The following is a 24,981-nucleotide window of genomic DNA, read 5'->3' on the forward strand; positions in this document are numbered from 1 at the left end:
TACACAAATTTTAGAGATAGTGCGTGTATTGGAATGTCCACTTTTTCTATTCCTTTATTTAAAATTAAAAGAATTAAAATTAGTAAAATAGTTTAGCTTTACATTCACATGGGGAAGAGAAGATTCCGTTCGTTTTTCTTTCAAACTCAGCCCCAGGATTTGATACTTAAATAAATATAAAAACCCTAAAATTTGTGTTCCTATCCTTAAAAAAGTTATTTAAAGAATGACATCTCAAAATGTTACACTCACCTCAAAATATTACACTCACGCTTCACCCTATCTTTTCTTCTCACCATATTAACTGTTGCATTACATCCATGACTTTACTACCTTCTAGTTCATTCTCTTCGAGTGTAGATGGATATTAGTGTCCACGAAACATTACCCTTTTGCCTTTTACTCAGAGGACTCCAGATATTACATCGTAGGCCTCGTCATCAACATTCTTTCCTAGAATCGGATTCCTCATCATACCAAATCTCCGGATCCTTGGGTCGTGAAAAAAAATTAAAAAACTTGGTGCTCCATAATGCAGCGACAAGTGTGTCATCCTTGAATTTTATCAGACGTAAATGGCTCCAAAGATCCCCATGTTCTTCCAACCTTAAGTTTAACACGCAAAGGAACTGCAGAAGCATAAATGTAAACAGTAAATGTCACCATATACCCAGTGCTTCAATTCAACCACCCCCTCCCTTCCTGAAAACCCAAAAGAATTTAGTTTATGTAAAACAAACCAAGAAGGGAGACTGCATTCTCCATGCTTGTTTGTAATAATAGGGCTGCTTCTTTTATCACAGAAGGATCAACTTCCAACACTAATTCATCGTGTACCTATTAACAATCAATAAAAGAAGTGAAACAATCAATAAAGGAAGTGAAACACATAAACAAACAAAAGAGATGACGAATTCTACATATTTTTACCTGTAACAGAATCCGGCAACGATCTTTAAGCATCTGAAACTCGGTTGTCACAGAAGAACTGGAATCCAGACTATCAAATCCAATGGCGATTTCAGAGTAAATTCTTATCATTGCAATCTTAATTATGTCAGCAGCAGATCCCTGGGAGGGGGGGAGGAAAAGGAAATGACGCAAGCAAGAATACTGTGAGTTGTTCTGAAGCAATCGTCCTCACCAGGAAGAAAAAGAAACTATACTAACCTGACAAATGGAGTTTACAGCTTGCCTTTGAGCTTTTGATTTTTCTATTCTGCTGCCAAATTTTATTTTTGACAAAAATCGTTTTCTTCCCTTTAGAGTCTCCACATATCTGGATCACGCATATACAAATGTAATTCACAATTCCCAAACGTAAGTCAAGTTTAACAATAAGTTTTAAATCATAATATAATAAATCACCTTTATCATTGACAAGCACAGTTTCCAACAAGATACTGATATCACAAAAATACAACTGCTGTACAAATTACAACAGAGGTTAAAATAGTTGAAATACCAATAAAAATATCAACTTGTATCAAGAAAATAATATTTTAAATCCTACCAAAAAATGCCACCCTGGAAATAAACACAACACTGGCACTAAATAATAAAAAACTATTGTCCAAACAAGAGAATCCAATGCATACGACTAGAGTATCATAGTTACTGTATCACTGCAAAGAGACATTTGAGTTGGGATGAGCAAAAGTAGCACAAGGTCTCCTTACCCTTTACTGCGACAAGACGCAACAGCTTCACGAAGCCAGGAAGCAACACCAGGAAAAGAGCTTTTGAAATTAGCAATCTTTTCAGCAGCTTCATCAGAAGTGCAATCCAGTTGTTCTGCAAGGCTATTGACACCCATACCATAAAGAATACCATACACCATCCTTTTGATCTGCTCTCGCTCCTGAGAATCCACGGAGACCTCCGAACACCCAGTCCATCTTGCTGCCATCATTGTAAAGACATCACCATCAGGTTTACTGAGAAGCTCAACAAGAGAAGAGTCTTTAGAGAAGTGTGCCATCAATCTCAATTCTATCTGAGAATAATCCGCTGTTAACAGTAACCAGTTCTCCTGCAAGGAAACAATAAATGACGATGACCACAGGTATACCAAAAATATTTAACACACAAGAGAAATTTACAATGAAAATTAAAGAGAAAACAGAGGGATTAACGGATTATAAAATGAAGGAAACGTGATGGGAAATGTAGTATATCTGTTTTTAGAAAACAATGCCGTATTAGAAATTCCAGAATGACAGTAACACATACAAACTGCAAGGTGGCAGTTCTGTGAAGAAAATAACTAATAGTTATATGCAATATATATGGATTGTAATTTAAGTAATTAGGAGTGAGAAGATACTTGCAGTTTTGGGACTGTGAATACTGTCTCTGGGATGGCGTACTATTGTCAGGGAGGAAAAGAAAACGAAGGTTGCCTTCCTATGGTTCAAAATCTTTAAGGGAAATTTTCTTCACCTTCTTAGAGAGGTAGGATGAAAAAAAAAAGGAAAGAGATGACTGCCAAAGACAATGGACAGTATTCTACTTACACTATTACACCTTTTTTTGATTTATTTACAGGATACAAAGAAGAGGCAAAGCACTTATGACCCCCTACAGCAGGGTACACAGGAAAAATAATAAAAATAACGTTACATTTCAACAGAAACGTTTTTAATAATTCTCGTATCATATCTTCATATATTGTGGAATTATTTTCAGTTATTGATTTGTCTTTTTCACCGCACACATGACCTGTGATGTATAAACTTAGTCACTTGATAATACTCAGCAGTAAAAAGCTAACGAGAGAATAAGGATGAAACAAAGAGAACACTGCATGAGTTGCATAATAGAAAAAGATAGGCTTTGGAATTAGAGGAAAAATCTTAGCTTTAAATTGTAAGGAGAAACCACTGAAACAAACGTCTTTTCCCACTATGAGGGGCTTGCATGAATGAATCAATGCTAACACATTGTAAAAAGACCCCTCATCAAGGTCTTTAATATTTTTCTTGGACTTTTCTTATTCTTCTTATGCCAATGTTGAATGCCAAATTACTAATAAAGATGTAGAAGTGATGCAGTATGTAACCATTCAAAATTAAAAATAGCAAGTTAATAATAGAAAATAATGAATGGTATACTCAAAATCGATTCTTACTTACCTCGAATAATGAAAGCCAGAGAAGAACATCAGTTACTATCAAAAGTACAATTTGTTTCCTAAAGCTCACTACTAGACCAAAACAAAGAATTATCAATTATGGTATCAAAGAGATCCTGGGTATAAGGAGCAATTTTAATCAGGCTAGTGTCTTCTAAAACCAGGGCCAGAAATCCAGCAACAGAGAGTGTTTGTTTTGTTTTGCTTTAAATGTGACTAGAATCTAAGAAGGTATCAAGCAATAAACAACAATAAAATTCTATTTAAAGATATGCACCAATACTGGGATTGGAAATACTTTTCTACAGAAAGAAACACTGAAGTACAAACGAAACAAAAAGGTAAAATTAAAAGCCAATCACCTGAGTGGGAACAAAGAAATCCCGAGCATTAATACTACAATGACTCTCGTTAGCATCACCTTCATTTTCCTCCTCTTTTATTTTGAAATGTACCGTATGCTCAACACACTGCAGCATCAACAAGACACTATACAACATTAAATTGGTTGAACCAACTTTCAAAAGCTTAAGCTATCAGGTGCAGACAAACAAATAATTTTTATTCAATTTCTTGCATCCCTCCTCATTAAAGAGCCCTTTGGAATTTAGGTGTGGACAATGCACAAATCACAAACCCACTTACCTAGTGTTGAAACAACTTTTTCTTTATTAAACAAATAAAAGTAGGGGTGGCAATGCGGGACGGCCCGCCCCGTTTAGGCACACCCCGCATAAGGCCAGCACAACGCGGGCTGGCCCGCCCCGCCCCGCATACTTTATGCGGACTGAAAACACTGGCCCGCCCCACATACTCCTTGGCCCGCGGGCCCGCGGGCCAGCACGCTTTTTTTTTTAATTTTTTTTTTAATTTTTATGATAAAACTTTCAATATTTAAAAATTGGGAAACTTTAAGAAGTTCACAAAATTAAGTAAAGACTTTGGAGAATTAGATGATAAATTGATAATTCAACATTTTCATTATATTCATACTATGACATACACAATGTATTCTTTAAATTTTAGCACATTAAAAATTACATAATACTTGTCTTTTCCAGTTATACAAGAATTTGAAACGTTAATGCAAGATTCCATAAAAGAAGTAATTAATATACACAAATACAAGTTTTTTTTTTTTTAATTTTATGCGGGCTTGCGGGCCGGCTGCGCGGGCCGCAGGCCTATGCAAGCCGAGCCTGCACGGGCCTACGAGCTCACTACCTTGGCCCGCCCCACATTTTTTCTGTGGGCCTACGGGCCGGGACCATGGGCCAGGCCCTAATTGCCATCCATAAATAAAAGCAACAAGCATGAAAGTCTAGACTACTTGGTCATACAGAGGCTTTCATACCATGCAATGACTCACGATCCAAAATAATCTCAAATGCCTAAGCTATTAGGTCACATGAATATTTGTATGTTGCATCTAACACTACATATAGCAGTTAACTGAAAAAAAGGCCAGAAGAAAAAAAAGAACCCAAACCTGAAGATTAGGTTCCTCCATTGAAAGCCGACCGGTTGCAGTAGATGTCTGGCACCAATGACCATGTATTGTATACTTTTGTGTGCTTACAGATAGCCTAGCCAGAGAACAAATTGATCCTAACGTAGAGTTCAACAGCTTTGCCATTGTTCGATGTTCTTTAATGACTGGAACAATGGGATGTTCATGCCTGAAAAAAATATGAAATTTCCTAGAACACAGTTTCTTTATAAAGTCTTAGATATGTTGCGTTTTATGTTAATTAGGGACATATAGCATCTATTGTTTATTAGGAAAAAATAGACATTATTTGGTATTGGTAGATATTATTGATATTGCTTATTACAATATCTTCTATTTACCATATTTATGTTTAGTTGCCATATCTACTTGTATCACTTGTTATTATAAATACATTCACTCTATGTGTATTTCAGACACAAAGGAGATTAATCCTATACAGTTTTTTTCAATATTTAACAATGGGATTTTCATGCCTGAAAAAAAAAAATGAAATTTCCTAGAACATAATTTCTTTATAAAGTATATGTGAAATTCTAAGGATTCCATTGTTCGATGTTTGTTTAATGACTGGAACAATAGGATCTTCATGCCTGAAAAAAAATGAAATTTACTAGAACATATCTTGCCTATAAAGAATATGAGAAATTCAAAGGAAGAGAGAAATATTGCACTGAAACACATTTCTGAAGCAGCATGAGTGCTTTATTTATACTGAGAAAAAAGAATCAATTCAATAAATAGAGAAATTTATCTTCTAATAACAAAGATGTGATGTAGGAACAAATAAAAATATTCATAATAATACATATATAATCTAGATATTCCTAATTATATAAGATAAAGTCCATATTTTATGTTTATAATTATAACATTCTCCCTCAAATTGGAGCATATAGGACATATGTCAACCAACTATCTACTGATGATGTCTCCAGACTCTAATTTTTGTTTCCTGGAATGACAATTCAACTCAATATGTTTGGTTCTCACGAAAGCCAGGATTGAAGGCAATGTGCAATGCTACCTAATTGTGACATAGAAGATGCATTTGGAAACTTTCTTCAAATTTAAGCTTGTGGAGGAGTTGTTTTAGCCATATGTTTGCTTCTATACTTGACCTTGCCACAACATTTTGTCTCTTGATTTTCCATGAAATGATACTGAATTACCTCCAAAAAGAACACAATAATGCAGTGGATCGTCTATCACTTAAAGACTTAGCCCAATCAACAATAGAATACCCAACAATTTGAGTATTTCCCTAATCTTCATATTCTTGATATACTTTTGGAGCTATACAATTGCATCACAATAGTCTTGGATAGGAGCATTTAAAAATTAACTTACTACATTCCCTACAAAAGCAATCTCAGGACAAGTCACAATCAGGTAATTTATGATTTTGTGAGCCCTTCTTGATCCAACCATAATCTCAATTTTAACTACCTCGGATACAACAGTAAAAAACTTTGTACAAAATTATGCCCAACACCTCAAAGGGAAACTAAATATAGACTTTCTCATAAAGTCTCTCCCAAAACAATTAACCGCATAACAATTTTTTATTTTTAAATTTCCTTTTATAATACACATTCTACTCTCTCATTATTTCCCTGGCTAACATTACCCTATGCTGCATGAACAACCTAGACCCCAAGGTTGAATTCTAGAAATTTATCTTTAATGGTAGAAACATCTTCCTACATGGCCACTTCGAACCCACCTTCTTGCCATTACACCAACACTTCTTGTAGTGGCTCGATAGTCCACACAAAATCTCCAATTCCCATCTTTTTTCTTGACCAAAAGAACTGAGCTGGAATAGGACTATTACTAGGTCTGACAATCCTTGATTTCAAAATTTCACCCACTTGTTTTTGAATTTAGTTTTTGACATGTAAGGCTATCTATAGGGTCTCACATTTATTGTATCCACTCCCAATTTGATTGCAATTTTACAATCCACATCTCTACAAGGTGGCAATCTTTAAGATTCCCTAGAAACTCTCTCAAAACCAAATCCAATTTTTCTTGGTTCTTACTTATAGTATTTTCTGCTCATCCCTGTTGTCTGTCAAGCAACTCCTACACCCCATATTATTGAAACAACTTCTATTTTTGTTTATTTCACTAAATTTTTGGCCAAAGTTGGATCATCTTTTATCTAGACCGTCTAACTTTGTGTGCCGAGAATCATTGTTAAAGTCTTCCAATTCACCTTAACATCTCTAATGAGGCCAACAACGCTACCACTAAAATCAAATCCACTCCAAAATCAATCAAGAAAAGAGCCTCCTTAGCAGTATGCTTTTCCTGTGTCCATCTCCTTATCTTACATTGTATGATGGAGTTGATTCAACATGCAAGCCAAGGAGAGGCATTAGCTCTAATGAGATAAAATTAGGACTTGCCCCACTCTCTATAAAGATCAACCCAAATCTTCCCATCAGTCTTCCTTTGCAGTTTCATAGTATTAGATTGTGTTAAACCTCATGCTGAGAGAATAGACAAATCCATGTGTTGACATTCTTGATCAAGGTATTCTTCAACTCCCTTCTCCAAGACTCCTCATTCTCCATCTGTCTCATATCCTTCCTTCTCCAGATCCCTCACCTTCAGCTAAGATAAGGACCATGGGAAGAGTTGAGAGTGGAGTCGACAAGTGTGTTTTAGTTAAGCGGATGTAAATTGCATGGGTCAAACATTATGTGTTTTACATAGGGCAATGTGTGTAAAATACACAGAGCAGGTAGTAAGTGCATTTACATTGGCTGGATGAGTATAGGTTTAGTAGTCGACATTGTGCTATGCGCTAAGTTGTTAAGCTGCATTCTTGAGGAGTTATGTGAAGGCGTTTCGCTGATGCGTGTGGCTGGTAGTGGAGTGGTGAGCCAGAAACAAGTGGACAAGTGTTCGTGAGAGAGGCAAGGAGCTTAATAAGTGTGCTAGAAATTGTTAAGAGGTACTTATAAAACACTTCTATCCACAAATCCTTTTGTAGGTAGAGGTTAAAAATAAAAGATAATGGAGATTTAAGTGCAATACGAATCTACAAGAGTGGAGTTTGATTTGAAAACCTAGGAGTGGCACATTGCTAGATTCTTGTATTTATAATCTTAAAGTCACTACAAACAGAACAACACATAGGAAACGGAAAGTTCTCCATACCTCAATGCATCCAAACAATGTTTGCCAGTACTCGGATGTTGTTTTCCCTTATTTTGCACATTAGGTATGGGCAGCTTCAAGTGTTCATACAGCACTTTTGCTATATCTGCTGGCATATTTAATGAAAATGTTATGCCGGCCAGCTTATAAGCTTCCTTCTCAAGATGCTTTAGCCTGTTAACCAACAATTTACGAGCCTGGATGCATCTCTCCAAATCAACACCAATTCCCCAAAGCTCCATGTCAGCAAGAACATTCACCTAAAATATTCAGCCATTAACATGTTAAGATCACACTTTAGCTTAGGTATAAAAGCAAAGGATCCCTTATCAACTTAATCACTCTCTCCCCTGAGCACAGAGGTTCAATTGGTTCAATGTATTCTGATTCCAATATACCCATTTAAATTAATTGTGCATATAAATTATAAAGTGCATTGTTACAGCAATAACAATCTTCCTCCATTTGTCTTGAATCCTTTTCCCTAAACTGATCAATTTCTCGTCCATCTTGCTTCATATTTTCAGCACCGATTTAAGTTATAATTGAAAGTACAATATCTAAAGCTTTCTAATTTTTTAAACAATTTTCATGTGTTAAAAATCATAAAAACTCTCAGAAAATGAACTTTTGACCTAACTCAATCACACAAATTGGCTTGTAAAATGAAGTTTACTTCTACTTGTATACTATAATTTTCTTATATCTCTATTTCATGGGAGATCTCTAACACACTCCCTCCCATTGAAAACTGAACATCTCTAGTATGGCTCTAGATTTTGTAGTTGGTCAAATTATGACCTGATAATGAGTGACATGATAGGCCCCACAAACCATGCTAGGATAGGCTCTTATTTACATCTTAGAAAGTGAGATTTATGTCTAACTTAACCTTACAAAACTGACTTTTAAATAGAGGTTTGCACCCATAATTTCGTCATATCTCTAGTTCATGTGAAATCTTCAATAAAAACAAAATCCAACAACCATGTGTAAAGGGAAAGTTTAGTTAAGGTGTATCCATCACATTGATGAGAGCACTCTACATAAATCTAGAATTGTTGAATATTAGATTACCATTTTATTTTTATAGGGGTATATTGCTCATACGCTATAACACATAAAAATATGCAATTAAACAAAATTTGGGGTAAATTACTGTTCCCATAAATTCTTACCAATGGGATTTCTATTCTCATAAGCACTTCAGCAAGATTTTCAGAAATAAGTAATTTCCAAAGAACAGAACATAATGCCCGTGTTTGAGCAACCCGATGACAGCAACCATCATGAGCAGCCCTTCTCATCTGATTCCTCCACCTACCACTCTGATTGGCCACTGCAGCTTCCTCAGAGGATAACCTCTTCTTAACCTCCTATATTATCAACCACAATTGTTGAATCTAGTAAGATACTGTTATATCATCAAAAATTGATTCCAAACAAGTGAACATGTATGTATATTCATGGATGCAGTACAAGCATGTACATTACCTTATCGAGGTCTGGAGTATAGCTACTCTCTTCATCAGGCCAAAGAATCCAAGCCACAATACATAGATCAATTGCATCCTGAACATGAATAGAGGGAAATAACACATATGAATTGTCTATAACTTCAAGGTACACACTTGTTCCGGGTGTGTCCAAACATCTGAATCTCTGAACCGGAAATGCAGGACTTTTCAGCACCTGAATCTGAATCTTTGAATTCCAGGTGTACTTTCTGACATTTCTTTTCCCTATTATTTTACTAATTCTGCTCCACCTATGTCTAGCAATCTCTAAATCTTGGTTACACTTAGAAGATGAAACTTTTTGTTTATCACTACATGTACTCATGGATAAACAGTCATCTTTTGCTTTGTCAGAAAACAGAATATCTCTGGGAAGATTAACGTAATACACAGGAGAGTTTTCCCAACAAACAGCTATGCCACGTATCTCAAAGGGGGCAGCAGAGTGCAATTCCAAACGCTTAATGTAATGGATATCAAAGTAGAACTCTGGCACAGTGTCCCATATATCCAAAAATGAATCAAGCCCACCTGGACAACTCACTGCATTAATGGGACCTTTCTTACTTGAACAACCAGAATTACCACTAGCCAAATTTCCATTCTTATGTTGTTCCTCTGTGCAATGAGCATGGCAGCCATCCTTTACACAAGATATATCCTTTGGTTTCTGAAATGGAGCAGAGAAGTGGGACATGTCTGGATTTTTAGCAAGGTCAAAATTCCCATTCTTCTCATCCATTGTAGGTCCTGCAACTGGAAAAGTGGACAAGCTACATAGCACCCTGTTGCTTGATTTTTCTTCCACAGGAGCCAGAGCACCACTAACAGATAATTTAATTAATTCTTTTCTTTCTTTATCTGAAGTAAACTTAATAGAATTAACAATGTGATTTGCATCAACAAAATTATGACTAGTGTCAGTTGTGTCACTTCCAGAGGTACTACCAGCTTCTTGCCGGATAGAATCATGAGGAGCAGTAGATAATATTCGAGGAGCAAACTGTGGGACACTGAACCCAAGAGACTTAAAAGCTGAAAAAGCAGCATTACTAGCCTCCTCAGCTTTTTCAAGAACAATCTTGCGTGCACCATTCTTTATCTTTTTTGCTAACCCAAATTGTAAGCTCCTTTGGGCAGAACCTTTCAAAGAAACAAAATCAACTCAGAATACATGGAAAACATAAGGCCGCTTCACTCACACAATCCCAAGTTAAAAAGCTAATGTAATGAATTTAAAAGTACAGTACATTGATAACGGGCTTTTCTCTATGAAAAATGTTAATCTAGTTACCTTAGTTCCATATTTACATTTTATTATATATAGTTTCTAGGAATATTCAATGTTATCTCAACCTAGACCAAAATATTAAATTTAAACCAATGTAACAGAATTGAGACAACTTAATCCATAGATCACCTTCTGTGGCCCACGAAGAAGATTCAAAAAGTGCCTTTACTATCTCTGGAATGGATGCTTCAGCAATTGCAAGAGGTGTACGTAAACCTGCTTTATAGAGTGATCTGGCTCGGGAACCCTGCAAATTAAACAGCACATAAGATAACTAGTACAAGCCAATAACAATAGAACATATACCAAGGAGCATGTCAAGCAATCATAGAACTTGAGTGTGCTTAGCACTTACTTTCACGTAGGGAATGGTGGTAAGTTCTACAATCTCTGCTCTAACTCCAAAAGATACACGATTTTGAAACTTAGCAACTAAGCCTTCAAGATCTTGCCAACCAAGTCTCTCACAAAACACAGCAACCATAGATGCAAACCTACCAGCATTCTCTTGCAAGGATTGAACCATTCCCCTGGCAACTTTGAATGCTTCACAAACTTCACCCACAGGAGTTTCCTTCATAAAATAACATTTACATAAGAAATAAAATAAGTTCTAATGAAATTCCAGAGATAATCAACATCCTTTTCTAACGAACACCTCATGTAACTAACTCAGTAGTATTCTATCTTAACTAATTTCTCTTTCTTTATATCCTAATAGACATGGTTATCAAAATCTTCTGATTCAAATCTTAAGATTTGACACATTTTGGATATCTACCGATTGATATCTAAAATGAATCTTAAATGGACACATATACTATATTATGATGCATGAATGAACTTCATATGATTTTACTTTTTCACAAATGTTAAGAAAAAGGGAATATCATTTTTAACAAATATAACGATAGGAGAATCAATATTTTATCCATTTTTCCAATCGATGTGAGCTTTTTCAAGACTTTTAACATGTCAAAGATGAAAACTATTGTTGAAGAGTTGCCTTAAATTTGGTCAGCCCTAGTCCTAAATCACCTTAGTTTCAGCCTCCTGGGGTTTACCTCTATTACAACATCAAGAGTAGACTTAAAAAATAAAGAACTATTTTATTGATATCAATCACACCAATTACATTCTCATCATCTATATGTGCAATAACCAAAACCTCTAAAAAATGTAAATATAAATATGTTGAAATAAATGGAAAGATTTTGAAGACATTTTTTCTTAATTACTATGGAGATATTGAGAATATTTTTTCTCCTAATAATCTACTATTTACAAAATGTAGCAATTTAGGTGCACATAGACTAATATTGCTACAATAGAATATATGTAAGTAGGATGCAAACCTTACTTTACAAACCAATTATGTAAGTTAAGTCCAAACCAAATTCTCATATGGTATCAAAGTATATCCAAGATCTCTGGTTGTGTCACCTACATATGTCCCAGTCCAAGCTAGAGTAATGGGCATGAGGGAGAGTGTTGGAAAAGTCATCTTACGTGCAATCACCCTTGGAGGTGCCTTAATTGCAATATCATGGGTGGTGGTTAAGATTCACATTGACTAGTTATATGGCTTAAAAAGGCGGGGTGCATACTTATTAGGAACCAAGAATTGAAAGGAAAAAGAATGATTTTTAACTAATAGGATGAAAACAACATGACTAGGAGAGAAACCTCTCCTCTAAACGTCTCCCCTTCCCAAAGGATTTATCCTTTCTCAAAGAGCCATTGCTCAATTTACAATGACAAATTTGAATCTGTTAGATCCCTTCACAAGACAAAACACCAGAAAAATTGGAAATGCAGTTTCCCACTGCTGTATTAGTTCTTACAAAAGTTGCAAACACCCACATACAAAGGAGAGAATACCTTCTGTTCCACAAGGCTTACCTTGTTCAAACTACCTTTTTTCCTAACCACCAAACCTTCTCCACAACAGAATAAAGGGGCTTTCATTTAGAAAGCCTTAGCCCACAACCCCAACAGCTGTCAAAACGGCAAACAACTAACCAACAACTAACTTAATTTTTACATTTCTTTCTATAGTAGACTTTGTATGTCCTATCCTTATTCTCCTTCCAATCATTATCTCAACCAGCTGGAACAACCTTGTCATCGAGGAAACTTTTTAATCTCCTTCATGTCAGGCAAACTGTCTTTTACAATATTCAAAACTCTTCAGGTAAATTGGAAATGTCGTTTCCCACTAATGTATTAATTTTTACAAAACTCTCAAACACCCACATACAAAGTAGAGAATACCTCCTCTTCCATAAGGCTTACCTTGTTCAAACTATCTTTTTTCCCAACCTCCAAACCCTCTCTCCACAACGGAATAAAAAGGCTTTCCTTTAGAAAGCCTTAGCCCACTACCCCAACAGCGGTCAAAACAGCAAAACAACTAGCCAACAACTAACTTAATTTGTACATTTCTTTCAGTAGTAGACTGTTCATCTCCACTCTTTATTCTCCTTTCTATTAGAATCCCTCCTATCCTCCTTCCCCTGTTTATATCTAACTAACTAACTTACCAATTTATATTTTAAATTAAATATCTTAATAAACTTCCTATCTCCTTATATCCCAACAAAACCTCACCTTGCAATCTAGTTTTGTAGTACTAAATTAGATCCAAACCAAAATTCAAAGAACTTTAAACAAGTTTCCTTCATTGTTGATAGATTAGAGTGTCTTAGCAATTATAGTAGTATATGAGACAAGTTGTGGTATTGCAATGTACATGTTCTGTTAAATGTGCAAAAATGGTCGTTCAACCCAATGCCACAAGCCAATGTGTGAAAAGTGGGGTAGGGTGGCCAACCCAAATTCCTTGTGGGCTGGCTACACATTTGTTGGGCCATCTAAACCTATCCAACTTTTTATAAAAATCGAAAAGCAGCCATGGCAGATTTAATGGCCCTTGAAGAGAATATGTTGGGATTGAACAGACAGATAATTAGAAACTTAGTACATTTATATTATGCATTTATCTCCTTTGTTCACTAATAATATTAATTTTGAAAAATAGTTAAGAATAGAAATATTAGAGTCCACACAATAGAGAAAAGCACCTGAACTAGAAGTGACAAAATGAGTGAAACATAGAATCTTCTACAAATACGAAGAGTTTGATCATCATAGTTGGTTGTTGCATTGGAAATCCCGAGTTGGTTTCTCTGCTGATTGTGTAATGACCTTGTATTATGTCTTGACTTGTTTGGAGCGCGTAGTGGTGCACCATGCGCCATATGCATCAAGAATGGTTCTGTCACACCTACTCGATTGCCAACTGACTGCAAGCATATAAATACTAATAAGACTTACGTATGCAGCCTGAGATAGGTGATAGTAAACATTTGATGAACTCCAAGCAAGTCTAATAACATCTTTCACCAATATAAAATAAAAATAAAAAACACAGAAAGGAAATTCTTCTTAATGAAAACCAACCTGGTCAAGAGGAGACAATCTCACAAAATGCTCATAGAACAATTCCCAGTCTGGCTCAACATCAACATTGATTGGTGTCACTAAGTAAACTAAATGCAGGTCAGACGCAAGGACAAATCCTTCCCTTGCCCTTGAGAGATCCGCTAACACAATCTGAGAAATCAAGAAAGTATAGGTTAATGCCAATAACAGCATGACTATACTACCTCAAGTTACCAATAGACAAAATTATACAGGAAAACTGAACATCGTCCTTTTAGGATAATTGTACAAAAGGAATTACACATTGGTATATATATTGGTTCTAACCTAGTTTAACAAGCAAATGATCCTACCATCATCTTCACAAAAAATAAAATCAGAAACAAAAATAAACAGGAATGCAAATATCATCCTAAAAATGAGAAAAATGAATCGGTGATAATTGCACAGGAACACGTGTCTATAAGTTTTAAGTTTTAACCTGTTATCTAAAAGGAAATGATTACATAATAAAAAATGAAATAAAAAATCTTCGGCAGACATTCTTTGGATTCAAGCTTTTCTAAAAGAACTTTCTATTTCTTCCACTACTCCTATCATGCTCTATGACAATCAAAGCACTGTTGCCATAGCACAAAATCCAGTTTTTCACTCTAGAATGAAACATATGGAGATTGATGTCTATTGTGTTTGTGATCAAGTGTTATCAAAACAACTTGAAGTTTATCATATTCTTAGCTTAGATCAGTGGGCTGATGCTCTCACCAAGCCAAAGAACATCTTGGACACAAACTCAATGTAAAGGATTTTGTTTGTAAAAGTCTCTCACCTACAGTTTGAGGGAGGGTGATAGCAATATTGATGTGAAAACATCAATTTTCCTGCTTCCTTTTGAGATTGTCTGTGGCAGAAAACCTCCTAAAGAAATTTTATTTTTGCCTTGAGAAGTGAGAGTTAAAGCAGTAAAAAAGGAGTTGATGGACATAAATAAAGCTCTCCAACAATTGAAGCAACAATTGTTAGGACTGGGAAAGAGGGCTTAGATATTGAAAGTAGACCCAAGATTTGGAGTGTATGAGAGAAAAAAGGGTGTGAACAGACATGGTAGTGAGGTAGAAAAGGGTGTAACAGAATTAGTTAAGGAGTGATGGTAGTGAGGAGCAAGATTACAAGATACTGTGAAATTCTATTATGGCCAGGAGGTGCTAACCTCTCTTGAAGTACTTGATGTACAGTAATAGGAATCATCACCTTTTATATTTTTTTATTTATTTTGGAAATAATACACATATCATCTCATTTTCCCTATTTATTCGTCTTCTATATTTTGGGTCTCAAACACATCATGTACAAGCAATTAACATGTCATGTATCCAATCATCACACTCACATGTCTAATATTTCTAACAAAACAAACAAGAAAAGCTTCACTATAATAAACCCAAAATGGATCAATGGGAAAAAGAGCAATGGCACTAAATAAAATTAGAGGAACACTTACAAGTGATTCTTCTGGACAAAGAGAACTTCCGAAAGATGCTCGTCCAAGAGGTGTGGTATTATAGAGTTTAGTGTCTTCATTCCATTCAAGAAATTTTCTTTGGCACAACCATCGAAGAGATTCTTGTGCAGATTTTACTACATCTTGAAATGATTTTGTAGAATTCAAAAGTGTACATCTAACATAACGGTTAATATCGCTAGCGGTTTGAACAATTCCTCCAGCCACTACTTCTAAGATTGCATGTGTCATTCCATTCATGTCTTCTGACAAACACGAATGTAAAGGAGGACAGCTTTTATTAAGAAGTGCTGTAACTTTTTTCACTTCTTCTGGTTTACAGATAAGTATCTGTACAAGTAACAAACTGAATCAACTCAGAACTAATTAATTAGAACCCACCAAAATAAAGTATGACACCAAATAACAAGGAAAGGTAGGTAAAGAGAAAAAAGAAACATATGTTGAGTAACCAAAAGAAAATTCAAAACAAAAATTGACAAAAAATAAAGTGTAGCATTGACATCAGCTTAACATCATGAAAATGCCACATTGACATTACTATGTTATAGTTGAAAGCATAATAAAAAAAGCCATACACTTTCTCCTTTTGTATCAATTCCAGTTCGACCAGCACGACCAGCCATCTGTTTGTACCTCGTCCCATCTAGAAAATCACAACCAATTCTAGGTTGGCGGAAAATCACTCTCCTAGCTGGCAGATTTACCCCAGCAGCTAAGGTTGATGTGGCAGTTAAAACACGTATAAGACCCTTCCGATAACAAGTTTCAACAATCTCTCTCTCCTCAACCTATGCAACAGCAAAAAATAACAGGTTACATAAACATAACATGTTCATCATCTACATAAATAGAATCAAAAAGGAGGTGTTAATTATTAAGCTAGTCGAATTTAAGTCTAACAATCTCACAAAACTAACTCATAACATAAGGTTTACACCTCACTTATATATTATAATTTGACCTTATTCGTAATCGATGTGAGAATTTAGTAATAAAGTGACAGTGGAAGCCATGAAGCTAAAGGAAAAAAAAAGAATGGAAGGTTACCGTAAGGCCAGCATGATGAAATGCAACACCAGAAGGAAGAGTTTCCTCCAATATGGGGTCCAACCCACCAGGACACTTTCTCAGGGCATTAATAGCAGAAGTAATATCAGCAAACTCACAATCATTAACATCAACGGTAAATCTTTTCAGGAACTTTGCAATGTGCCTTGCAGTTGATTCACAACCCTTCCGGCTAGAGCAAAATATTAACACTGATTGTCCCTCTTGAACAACCTGAAAAGAATATTTAATTGTTCATAACTATAAAGTTTTCAGTATTACAAGGTATAGACATTGCAGCTAAGACTCTAGACCACCTACCTCATTACATAGTTCAACAACATGATCTGGATCTTTACCTCCAAGGTCAGCCACTTTTGAGATTGTTCTAGAAAGTTCCATATTTTTGCTGTAAATGGAGTTACCAACTTTTACATATTCTTCCAGTGGAACGGGCCGGAACTCTGTCTGGTATAGTGCTGCCTTGATGAAAATTTGAGACAAATGTATAGCATAACATCAGAAAAACTAGGATTTATACAAATAATATGGTCAAGTATGCAGCGATCAATAGTCATCAATTTGAATATAAAAGTCTAAGTTAATAAAAAGAAAATCAGCCGATCTTCCATTACCAAGCATCCAAAATTTTGTTTACCCCAATGAACTTTGTATTTCCTGTTTTAGCGGGTGATCTTGGACCCCGATTTTAGAATGCCATGGGTGGTTTCAGGAAATCAAAGATATCACCACCAATAAGAGAAGGGAAACCAGACATGCTACAATCTTAGGCCCCAGTAATGACATGTTTTAAGACATGATTTTGACTAGCTTGACGTGATTTTAGTTCTCATCGAACATTTTGGGAGTGTTAACAGTAATTCCTTTGAATTTTAGCCTCTATATCTTATGAGAAATTAAATAAAAAAAATTACCTATCTTGGTTTGCTTTGGTTGAACTTTGAATCTCTCGCCAATGTTTTCATGATCACTTAGAAGATGGAAGTAAAATACCACCAAAACAAGTTCAACAGTTGAACTGTACTAGACTAGCTTCGTCTTTTGCAGTTTGTGTTGTGAATCAGTTTATGCAGAATCCTCATATCAATCATTGAAGCTGTGTTCTTTTGGGTGGATGTACTATTCACAAGGAATGGGAAGAGATGATTAGGAGATGATTTAGCGTGTTCTTTTTTTCTATTAAAAGTTTTTTTTAATATATCACATCAGTTAATTCAGTTACAAACTTTCACAAACTTCACTCTCTAATCCACTCTAGAATCACCTCTGAATCACTTAAAAGAAACAACACCAATTTCACCCTCTAATCATTTCGATCTCTTTCTCTCCCTCTCCCTCTCCCTCTAATCCTTCCTCTCAAAAGAACACAGCCTGAATGTTGTCATTCAGATCTAATGTGTTTTGAAAAGGCTCCAACACAAGGTCTACTTTATGAAGATAAAGGGAACACCCAAATCTCTGGATATTGTGAAATTGATTAGGCAGGTTCTCCTATGAACAGATGCTCTACTACAAGATATCGTATTTTCATTAGAGAAAATATTATGCATGGAAAAGCAAGAAACAAAATGTAATTGTTTGATCAACAACTAAACTGAGTATACGGCAATACCATCTCTCACTTGTGAGCTTATATGGGTAAAATAGTTCCTCTAAGAATTATATTTTTGTGAGACTCAACAAATGAAGATATGATAACCAAGTTGCTATCCACATTGTTTGATTCGCATCACCTTTGAGCCACGACCTTGCACTTCAAACAATGGTAACTTTTTCCCTAAACTTTGTGCTTTTCCTTTAAATTGTATATGGACTGTCTCAATTTATAATACACTTTTGGCTTCAAAATTATTGTAGGGTTTGAAACCCTTCTTTCCTCAATCATTCAAGCAAAAAATACTACACTTGTTTGCAATTTGTAATCTGACCTAATGATCAACTATCTGCTAGCCACCATCTGTTTCCCCAGCCAACCCCATTGCAAGTAGTTCTTTGTTCTTCCTTGGGTCTTTGTTCACTCATCAAAGCTCAATCTCTATTTGGACCTAGTGCCTTGCAATTGTCTTTAGTGCATGTGCTTTCTGTTCTTTTCACTTCCTTCACACTTTACACATCTATTCTCTCTTTTGTTTTTGCGTTTTGTTCTTTCTTTGTCCTTCACTTATCAAAGGTCTATTTCTCTTCCATCCATGATTCAGTCACAAATTCCAAATTTTTATTTGTAGTTTTCCTTTTTTTCTACGAATTTGACCACTATCTTTCATTTAGACTTCATTCTCATAATCTTATTTCTCCTAGATTGATGGTAATTGTTGTAGGGTATGACTTATTTATTATGATTTCTTTAATTTTGGCCTTATTAGTTTGTATTTTTGACTATTCATTTACTTTATATTATAATAATAAGGATTAAATGTGGTCTTAGTCCCAACTTGGACGCGAAATTGAAATTCGTCCCTATTTCAAACTTTGATACATTTTGGTCCTTAAATTTTAAAAATGAATGAATATATATCATTTTAATCTAATGAAATTAATTTTTTTGGACTTGTTAAACGGCATTACAGACTAGCATTTGAGCCAAAATGTGTCAAACATTTTAAACAACTCAAACACCAACCTGAAATGTGTTTAACACATTAAAAAAAGTTTAACATAATTGGATTAAAAAAACTATATTCATTCATTTTTAAAGTTTAGGAACCAAAATGTATCTAAATTTTAGACATAGATGAATTCCAATTTCGCGATATTTAACCCTTATAATAATATATTTGAAATAATGGTCATCCTGCTATTTGCTATCCCACTAGTGTTTCCAGACTAGACTACGATCCAGGAGACTACTATTCAGGATTGATCATTATGTGATTTCTGAGTTTATCACTTTCCTATATCTTCTTAAATTTTATCCATAATCTATAATCCTAAATAAATGTCTAAAGTCATCCCACTATATGACATAACCAGTGGGTGGTTGATTTAGGTGCTACATACTTCATTTCTCTCAAATAAGGTCTCAAGCTCAAGTCTAGTGTATATGACAAAACACAAGAGTGTGCTAGCCTCTGAGGGTGTTTCTAACTCAAACAAGATTGCCTCCCTATGGAGCTAGACCAAAAACAATTGGTTTTCTAGTAAATATTACATATCGATGGTTCAATTATATTTGCAAAATCTGATTTTCCTCTATTTCCAGTCAGTGTTCTATTGAATTTTCTGTTTCTTTCTTTCAAACAGATGATGTTCAGAGTACTAAACATGCAACATGTTGATAACAAAACAAAGTTAAGTGGAATTATGTTTTCAAGGGATAAATTCGAATTCATGTATAGTTATACTGTTCAAGTTTCAACTGATTTCAGTAATTACACTACCAAAAATGACAACAAAACATGACAGTTGAGCAAGAGAAAGAGGATTCCCCATAACAGCTGTGTACATAAGAGAGGATCCTTGTAATTATGCTTACTTGAAGCCAGTCAGCAACTGCTGCAACATTTGGCATTGTTGCACTCATTCCTACAATTTGCAGACCCTGTGCAGGATCAGCCTTGTCACTGCTTCCACCTGAACTTTCTCCATCGCTTGACTTTGGAATACCTTCCCCTGCTGCATAACGAAGCTTTGTCAACATAAGTTCTAGAAGATAACCTCTTCTGGGATCACCAACCTGTTAACAGATGAAGAGAATAATAAACCATGAGAACCATCCAAGTGTACCATTTCCTGTTTAGCTTTCATGATAGTCCAATAGAAAAATACATGTGAAAGCAGCTCATGAGAAATAACTAAAGAGTAATAATTGATGATACCATGTGAAGTTCATCAATTACTATAATTCCCATTTCTGACAGACGACCCTCTTCCAACAATTTATTAATTAGAGAGTTCGCCTTCTCTATTGTGCAGACAGCTACAGAAGTATCTTTAGGAAGTGTTCCACCACCTTGGTTTCCATAATAACTACGAACATGTTTACCAAGTGGCTCTAGGAGACGTTCGAGGTGTTCTGCCTATATGAATCCAAATGACAAAACAAAACACTCAAAATTTAGAAATATTTTAAGCCAAATCCCACAAATTAAACCCACAACACCATAGCAAAAAAATGTAATTTTAAATTTTGACACATTAGCAAGCCAGAAGAGAACCTTTTCTGCACAAATTGATACATATGGAAGAACAAGTAGCGCCATTTTTCCAGTTGTTATCACCCTCCGCAGCATTAAAATTTCAGCAACAAAACTTTTACCAGCACTGCGGCAACAAGAAAAACACATGTCCTCCTCAAATAAAAGACAGAGGGGAAGCACAAAACAGAGGGAAAACATAAAATAACAAAGGAAATAAAAAAAAAATAAAAAATAAAAATAAAAAACATAGGCGGAAGAATCACATGAACTGAAAACAAAAGGGACAACAGGTAGCAGAATTAAAATGAAATAAAGAATTCAGCAATCAATATTAAGAAGAAAATTCATAAAACCATGTATTGATGCAATAAAATTAGAGGTTCAGTACAACAAAATAAATATGAAATAAAATATTATAATGAAGTTGTACAGCAATATGTTAATGCTCATTACCAAAATTGTAACTCCATCATTCACTGTAAATGAAACCCTAGTTGGGGAAAGTGAAATCTATCATGCAAAGGCCCACCTAGTTCGAACAGACAGCCCTAAAACCACCACTCACCCCCCAAATTTACATTCCACCCTACGTAACTCTTTTAATTTTAAATAAATTAATAGGACAAAAGTATAACAAAAGGTTTAAATTAATTACTATTACGTGAGAGAATACCTTGTAGAAGCACAATATACAAGATTTCTTCTCTGTAGGACACCATCCACTCGAAGGCAATCAACCTAAAAAATAAAAATAAAAACAAAATAACCTGCTCAAACTTAAGAATACCAGAAACTTTAAGATTTTGAAAAAAAAAAAAAAAAAACAAGCATTTTAAATAACCTTCTCAGCTATCACTAGTATTATACTGCGTGTAGAACTCCTTTTATAAGACAGTCAATTAACGTCAGTATATAACTTCTTTTATTACAGTTAGCTAGTTACAGCCCTCATAATATTTTGATTTCTGTTAGTAGTTTGTCACAGCTGTCACTGTCAAGTTGTTATAAGTTATAACTGATCCGTTCAGTTAGATGTGCTTGTATAGCATATATAAAACTACTCAGAACAAAAGCTCATAACTTTTACAGATCTAAAAATACTAAATAGAAAGCTTGTTTTCTCTTATGTTTGCTTTCAATACTTTGTCGCTAAGGAGCAATTAGAAGAATTCCAGACCAAAAAAGGATATAATCAAATTCAGGACCACCTCAACCACAGCCACAACTTTTCAAAAGAAGAAATTAAGATAAAGACTAGCAGGAAAAGAAAAAGTAGCGGCAAATATAAGCATTCAATTATATAGATACAACATAGTAAATCAATATAACAAGTTGATGACTTAAGAAACAATCTTGTACCTGCCAATTGTAAAGGTTCGATATTCCTTTCTTCCTATATATGTTGCATATTTCAGGAGGAAGCCAGCTATTTAGGTCAAAATGATCATTAAATGATACACTAGTTGAAGGCGTATTGGCTTCATCAGTTTCATGTGCACTAATTGGTGTCCTGACCTCATTGTGGGGTGAATTAGATGTCATACTAACATTACCATGACAATTTCTTTTTCCTAATTTATTTACTAAAGTCTTCTCTTGTACTTCATTCTTCTCTTCATAAGTATGACTAGTGGTAGGACCTGATCCATACTGTTTACCAGCCATGTAAGTATCATTGCTCTGATCACCAACATGGCCATTTTGCATGGTATTTTCTTCTAAACTGTTGTCCTCAAACGAAAAATCAAAATGTTTTACAGGAAGGCTGGATGCTTCTTTCCCAGAATCTTTTGGGTGCATCCCCACTAACCCGAAAGAAGTGCCTGCTTCCATATTCCAGATTCTGCTTTTACTTTGATCCAATATTTTCCTTGGCTTGCCATCATAATTTTGTAAATTGCACGAGTTATTCATCTCAGGTCCATCTTCCACCACATTACTTTCCCACATAGCCTTAGAAGGATCATTACCCATGGGAACACACAAACTGTCAGCGAGTAAAATTGCCTCATTCCAAAATGCCTCTCCAGGTGAAAATGATGAGCTTCCACGTACTGACTTTGGAGTCTCCTTAACCCTAGCTTTAACAATCAAAGACCCCGGTGTATAGCATTCAGCCATATTCCTAGACATTTTAGGTGTATTACTACACTTTCTAAAGCCTGTCTCAAAGGCAGCAGTGTCACCACAATCAGAAACCTGTCACTCAGAAGCCAAAGCATCAAAACAGATAAGATAAATTGAAATACCAATCTAGCTACAAAAAAATTCAAACAGCTAAGGATTAGAGCTTAACCTTCGAACAAGAGATAGGAACATATCCCATAGTATTATTACCAACAACACCAGACTTGACGTCTTCGTCAATCTTGACATTTAATGATACATTTTCAACACCAAAACCCGGCTCTCTGGCAGTGCACTTACTCTTCTGTGGTAAGCAACTATGTCCCTCTGCCACGGTACCATGACTCTTGTGATCATCCACTTTCATCTCTGAAGGGAAATCCACACTTGGATGCAATTCACTGCAAATAGCATGGTTCAAATGCTAACAGTCAAATACACGCACAAGTAAAACAATACAAAAAGAGAAAGAAAACATCTCAACACCAATCCTCATTGAAAATTTCATTGATACGTACAATTTTTCATAAGTGGAGATAAGTAAACACAGAATACTATTATTTAAGCATCTCATTAACCCCTGTCATTTCTTTCAATCAGCTTCTTCCTATCACATCATATTAACAATCATACCTACACCTCTCTCTCTTCCCTTTCTTTACCCCTACGGGTGTCCACTACATTGATGTGTACACCAATCTTTATTCATTTTTCAAACAGATAGAGTAAACTACCTGCAATACAAAGACAAAAAGCCAGCTGCAAACTGTTTGAGCTCTAAATTCGCAGCACCCTGCCCGAATTCAGTCGCCCCACTAGTTTCAGAATCATCAAACCCTTGAGCCGATAAAACAGTGTGCTTATTAAGTCCATTGGCATGAAAACTACCGATCTCTGATGCCAAATTTCTCTTAACTGTGTTTGGGGCGGTGGCACTGTCACCGTCACCATCCTGCGACGCAATCAAGTAACCGTCCAAAGTGCCTTTGGAACTCGGAGACGCGTCAGCCCCTTGCCTGGCACCTTTCTCGGATCTTCCAACCTTACAAACCGGCGTCGCAGCTTTCCTTTTCTTTGACACGTAAAACTGCACGCGCAAATCCACAAACAAGCGGACGCAAGTGAGAAAAACAAAAAAGAATCACAATTCGTATACCACAATTAAGCAGCGAGATTCAGAAACTGTTAATTTGGTTTTTGTTGTTTTGATTTTGCGAAGCAATGCGAATTTGTTGGGGCGTGCGAGGATAATGCGGAAGAGAACAGCGTCGTCTAGGGCTGGAGAAAGAGATAGAGAAGGACCTGATCGAGGCGCGTGCGATGCGTAGGAGAAGCCATGGAAGAAAATGGAATGGCGCGAGGAACGAGAAGTGTAGGTTCTTCGTATCACGCATACGATACGACGTCGCAGATTGTTTTGAATGCTTAGCGTCGAGCGAGCGCAGAGTTTGAAAAGACGCAACGAACCGGCAAAGAGGTTTGTGTGCTCTTTGGCGTGGCGCCGACTGAAAGCTACAAATTGAAATTGAAACATAAGGGGGAATGTTTGGTTGCGGGAAAATGTTATGTGCTACCTGAACAGGAAAAATTATATGGAATTGAGAAATATTGTTTTTAAAATAAAATATTGTCAAATAAACATTTTTTTATAGAAATTTATTCAAAAGTATAGATTCTTTTTCTCTAATTTTTTTTCATATAAATTTAAATTTAATTATGAAAACATATGAAAAAGGACATGCTAAAATGTTTATATTATTATCATTTTTAATTGTTTTTTATTGGTTTTTAATTTATGAAAGTAAATATAAGTGGGTAGATATGTGAATATTTGTAAAAGTATATGAATAATCGAAAGAATATATATATATATATATATATATATATATATATATATATATTCAACTAATTTTTTATTTTTAAATATATTATGTCGAAAGTTATTTATATGTTTCTTCGCACTTTCTCTTCTAAGTCTTCCTAGCTATTGCAGTAACTTGCACGATCACCACCTAAGTTAAGTTGTGGTTCATTTAACACAAATGCATGCTATTTGGCT

General features: G+C 35.3%; 1 protein-coding gene across 4 annotated transcripts; it reads right to left on the minus strand.

The window, feature by feature from the left end:
• Positions 1 to 26: 26 nt before the first annotated feature.
• Positions 27 to 24,487, minus strand: LOC114194757 (MUS308 and mammalian DNA polymerase-like protein). 4 transcript variants are annotated; one of them, XM_028085153.2, is made up of 26 exons: positions 24,225 to 24,481; positions 23,657 to 24,009; positions 23,092 to 23,323; positions 22,155 to 22,994; positions 21,469 to 21,533; positions 20,814 to 20,919; positions 20,475 to 20,675; positions 20,132 to 20,332; positions 16,960 to 17,121; positions 16,639 to 16,872; positions 16,167 to 16,379; positions 15,568 to 15,918; positions 14,085 to 14,237; positions 13,706 to 13,927; positions 10,978 to 11,196; positions 10,752 to 10,869; positions 9,309 to 10,474; positions 8,993 to 9,190; positions 7,815 to 8,074; positions 4,623 to 4,812; positions 3,496 to 3,603; positions 1,680 to 2,032; positions 1,171 to 1,279; positions 931 to 1,071; positions 741 to 837; positions 27 to 629 (listed from the first exon to the last, which is right to left on the minus strand). In XM_028085153.2, the coding sequence occupies exons 1-26, from the start codon at positions 24,258 to 24,260 to the stop codon at positions 550 to 552; spliced, it is 6,408 nt and encodes a 2,135-aa protein (XP_027940954.1). In that variant the 5' UTR covers positions 24,261 to 24,481; the 3' UTR covers positions 27 to 549. The 4 variants fall into 4 exon arrangements, 1 of the variants encoding a protein (XP_027940954.1); XR_003606433.2 differs by lacking the exon at positions 27 to 629 and adding an exon at positions 1,369 to 1,423 and having other exon boundaries at positions 24,225 to 24,485; XR_003606432.2 differs by lacking the exon at positions 27 to 629 and adding an exon at positions 1,369 to 1,426 and having other exon boundaries at positions 24,225 to 24,484.
• Positions 24,488 to 24,981: the final 494 nt, after the last annotated feature.

The sequence above is a fragment of the Vigna unguiculata genome, chromosome 8 (genome assembly GCF_037176805.1).
Source record: "Vigna unguiculata cultivar grain cowpea cultivar isolate G323 ecotype 2 chromosome 8, ASM3717680v1, whole genome shotgun sequence".
Classification (NCBI taxonomy): domain Eukaryota; kingdom Viridiplantae; phylum Streptophyta; class Magnoliopsida; order Fabales; family Fabaceae; genus Vigna; species Vigna unguiculata.